At 44.1% G+C, this 4758-nt stretch overlaps 1 protein-coding gene across 1 annotated transcript; it reads left to right on the top strand.

Moving 5' to 3' along the window:
- Window positions 1-1343: 1343 nt before the first annotated feature.
- Window positions 1344-4294, top strand: SARC_02913 (hypothetical protein; the record flags this gene model as incomplete). Its single annotated transcript, XM_014303301.1, has 1 exon — window positions 1344-4294. One exon carries the CDS (start codon window positions 1344-1346, stop codon window positions 4107-4109), a length of 2766 nt encoding a protein of 921 aa, XP_014158776.1. The 3' UTR covers window positions 4110-4294.
- Window positions 4295-4758: the final 464 nt, after the last annotated feature.

The raw sequence follows: 4758 nt of genomic DNA on the forward strand, positions 1-4758 counted from the left end.
TACTATATATATCTAGTTATATATATAGTATATATATATATATAAGTGATGATACGCATAAATGGATATGGACTAGGATATTTGAAAGCTGACTATGATTTGAGATTATATGCAGTTTGTGTTGTCATGGATCTCTCACGGAAAGTATTATCCCCTAACTTCCACATTTAGAACGGATACCTTTCCCTGTTTGCGAGCATTTCACGGTGTTTCGCTGTACATGCGTATAAAATTTATGGCCACTTCTTTCTAAAATTGTTCTCATACTCCGCATTAATTCGAGCATATACCATTCCTCACCATCCATAGTTATGAGCACATGAGAAGGACCCATAGTCAGCAACCCAGGTGCTATCTCGTTGATGATAGCTTCTTTTGTTTGCGTCAATACGGCAGCCTCGTGCTCGCTCTACGAAATAATCAAATACACTTCAATTCATGTTTGCAGTGGAGAGGTTGCCAGCGATATAAGCTACGCCCATATGGATAGGCACTGATACAACGCATCGTATGCACTGTAAGCATCGCAAGTAGTAAAATACTTGTTTTATTCAAGTTTACCGACTTGAGTCGACAGATAACAATATGTTGCCGGCTGCGAAATAAAATTTGAGAATCCGACAGAAATGTCAAATAAGTAATATTAAAAAAAACCGGTGTGTGAGAAAAAAAAGAACAAGTCCGGGTTCTAAAAATGTATTTAGCGTTTTTTATTCATGCAGTCTCATGGCAGCTCGGGCCAGGTAAAAATTCTATTTATGTTCCTATTAATTATGTAGTTTGTAAATACCCCCTTCATCGCTCACGAGGTGATGATGAGTCACGGATTATATAAATGACAGACAAGTAACAACCTTTTGTTTTTTTTTGTTCTTTTGTTTGTTTTTGTTGTTTTTGTTGTTTTTTACAAAACAAAAAACAAACAAGCAGAATAATGAAAAAGATAAAAAATAATCTTTGTTACCACGTGCATATTATTGTGTGGCAACAATATTTATTTACTTTTTATTATCAGTTAGTGACTTTTAGTGCAGTTAGTGATGCCGACTATGGTACATATTGTATTGTCTGAAACACGTTGAGTAGCGTATATACATGCTATTGGGTAGAAAGTGTGAGTACCGGAAAGGTTGATCAGAGAAAACATCGCTTGCAGAATGTGTTTAAATGGTTTCAAATGAGATCGATGAAATACTAGGGTATACATTGCGAGCTACATACAGTACAGTATGATCAGTAGTGTTTGTTTTAAAAAGCATGTAGCTAGCCTCATCCGTGTAGATCGAGCGCAATATGCGTATAGAGTTGCACAATACACAGATATATCAGCACCACTCACAACAATGCGTTGTGTACACAATTCTGCCGTCACACCAGCATATAGCAGGATCAACAGATTAAATAGTACGCATGTATGCAAGCTTCAATTTCACAATGAAGGCGCTCTATATAAGCACTACCAGGTTTCCCCGTATAGGGAAAGGCACATATACTTGTATTCCATTAGTGCTGCTGCACCCTTATATCCTACAGATACGTATGGTCGGTACAATGATGCAGACAGAACGCGCTCTACATTAGCTGTGGGCAAGTCTGAGACATCGAATGGTCGACATGATCAAACTAAAATCAGATATGATGCACGCTCGAGTGCACAGAGGTCAAGTACTGGGGTTAGAAGTACAGGAGGGATGGACGATAACCGACAATCGAGTATAGGGGTGGGTGATAAATATAAACGAACATACATAGTAGTAGGCCATAGACCGTCAAGCCCTATGGTGGAGCGACGAAGTCCACCATCGAAGTATCACTCAAACCAATCTCGTGATAAAGGATTAAATGAGAATACATATAGTACAAAAACTCCTACACACACACCGCCACGAAAAGCAGGTCACGATAGCGTACCTGTCACGAACCTCGCACGCCTCTTCCGTCGCGTCAAAAACACGGGAAACTACAGTGAAGCAGCACTCACGGCAGACACGCTTATTAAAAGTGGGAGACTACATCCCAAGGATGGCAAGTACGCTATCAAAATATACAGACTGAACAAAGAGCCAGACAAGTGCTTGGAAACCCTGGAGTACATGCACGCGAAGGTTTGGAGGGTGACAACCGAGGTATATAATACATGCATCACTGCGCTGAGTGTGGGTGGTAGGTACCGTTCGGCCTCGTCGCTGTTTATGGACATGTCGGTACGGGGGATTACACGGGATGTGGTGACGTACAACGCCATGATCCAGATGCTACTGAGGGCAGGGCATTACGACAAGGCCGTGACTATGTTCTTGGGGATGGAGAGGGAAGGGTTAAAACGAAGTGTGTACACATACACATCGATGGTGTATGCGTTCAGTAGGGCGGGTCGATGGTATGATACCATGGTGTTGTTAGAGGAGATGGAGCGGAAAAGGGTGCGTGGTATTACGGATTCCTACAACGCGGCGATAGCGGCCTGTTATACCGGCAATCAGTGGAGGCGAGCTATAGATCTGTTACGGGATATGCACAGTAAGAACATCGCACGGGATACGATAACATACAATTCCGCGATCACCGCGTGTGGGAGAGGGAATCAGTGGCAAATGGCTGTGGATTTACTCGACGACATGGAGAGGAAGGGCATCGCTAGCAATACCATCACGTACAATGCGACCATATCCGCTTGCAGTAAAGTGGCACAGTTAACCAAAGCGATGGAGATATTCGATATGATGGAAAGGAAGGGTGTCCGGCGAAACACCATCACATATAACGCTGCTATATATGCGTGCGGGAGGGGAGGTCAGTGGCGAAGAGCCCATGAATTATTTAACGAAATGGATGTCAACGGAATCCGGAAAAGCACATACACGTATAATTCTACGATAGATGCGTGCGGCAAAGGAGGTCAGTGGGAGACGGCGATACACGTATTCCGTATGATGGAACGCGACAATCTCATACCGAACACTATCACATACAATACAGTCATTTCTGCGTGCGAGAAAATGAACCGTATTTCAGAAGCCCTGGCCATCTTCGATGAAATGGAGGAGAAAGCTGTTCACCGTAATATCATTACGTACAATGCTATCATATCCGCGTGCGGGAAAGGCTCGCAGTGGGAGCGAGCGCTGCTCCTGTTCAAAGATATGGAGACAAGGGGTATCAAACGCAACACAATCACCTACAGTACTATTATAAATGCGTGCGCGAAAGGGGATCAATGGCAACACGCCCTAGACTTATTTGACGAGATGCGCGTGAAGGGTATTGCCCGCAATACCATCGTATATAATACCACCATAACTGCGTGTGAGAGAGCGGAGCAGTGGAGGGAAGCTATAGAACTATTCCTTGAAATGGGGACGAAGGGTTGTGAACCCGACACCTTCACATACAATGCTATAATATCCGCCTGCGCGAAGGGACGGCAATGGACTATCGCAATGGATATGTTTAATGATATGGAGAAAAGGGGTGTAGAACGGACTGCCGTTACATACGGGTCGACTATATCGGCGTGCGAGAAAGGGGGACAGTGGAGCACGGCGCTACGATTATTCGAAGAGATGAAAATGAAGAACATCCCGCGGAATACCATCACCTTCAACGCGACGATTTCCGCGTGCGAAAAGGGGCGTCAGTGGGAGAAAGCAGTCGCGATCTTCGATGGGATGAGCGCCGAGAATGTCGAGCAGAACCCTGCCAGCTACAACGCGGTCATGCATGCTCTAGGCTTCGCTGATAGCGCCTCTCCGCGTATCGACGCCTTGTATGAGGAGATGATCGCAAAGTTCACCCTTTATAAAGATATCTGGAGCCGGTATGACGCGAGTGGCGATCTGGATCTGCACGGGCATTCGCAGTACCAGGCACAGGCGGCTATAAGACGCCTGCTCAGGATATTGCAAGCCCAGAAGAGAGCAGAGTCGCTGAAGCAAATCATTGTGGGTTTGGGGGAGGGTAGAAGCACGGAACCGGTGCTGATGAAGACGGTACAAACACAGTTGGCCACTTTGAAGACCCCCATAGGCTCCTTCACATCACCAGATCACCGAGGAGTGCTACGACTGGTACGTAGCGACCTGGATGATTGGTTGAAGCAGAATACATAAATATATAGATACACGCATGCATAGCACGAGGTGTCCTGGGTGTCGCAGGAATTTCATACTGGTCATTAGGACAGGCGCAGTTGCAACAGATTGCTATGTATTTGTGCATACACGTTGGATCTAAACCTTGCAGGTGATTTCAAATGACTAATAAATAGGGGAATCAGTGCCCGTTACCTGCATAGAGCACGTACTTAAATATAAACCGACAATTGCCATATAGCTGTCAAGGTTCACACCCGCCTTCACCTTTCTCCGAGCGTGTGAATTATAGCCTATGCATAATACAAATGTATACATATATCTTAATTATCTACACATTGGATTCTTGGATTCATTTACACTGTAAAGTATAAAGTATCAACGCATGATATATTTAGGGGTGTGCCTAAAGGCCCAGCTTATCACAATAAATCGTACTTAGGAATATAAATATATTCATATATATGTGTGTGGATTAATGCAGAGATGGCGACTGACAAAATCGTTCTATTTCACTCGTATGTGTATGTGTATTGTATAAGTATGTAGTATATGTATAAATTCGTATATGCATAACACACAAACACAGACACGCACACACATACAGACACAGACACGCAGACACAGACACACACACACACTCACTCACTCACACATACACACACAC

Source organism: Sphaeroforma arctica (genome assembly GCF_001186125.1).
Source record: "Sphaeroforma arctica JP610 unplaced genomic scaffold supercont1.138, whole genome shotgun sequence".
Taxonomy (NCBI): Eukaryota; class Ichthyosporea; order Ichthyophonida; genus Sphaeroforma; species Sphaeroforma arctica.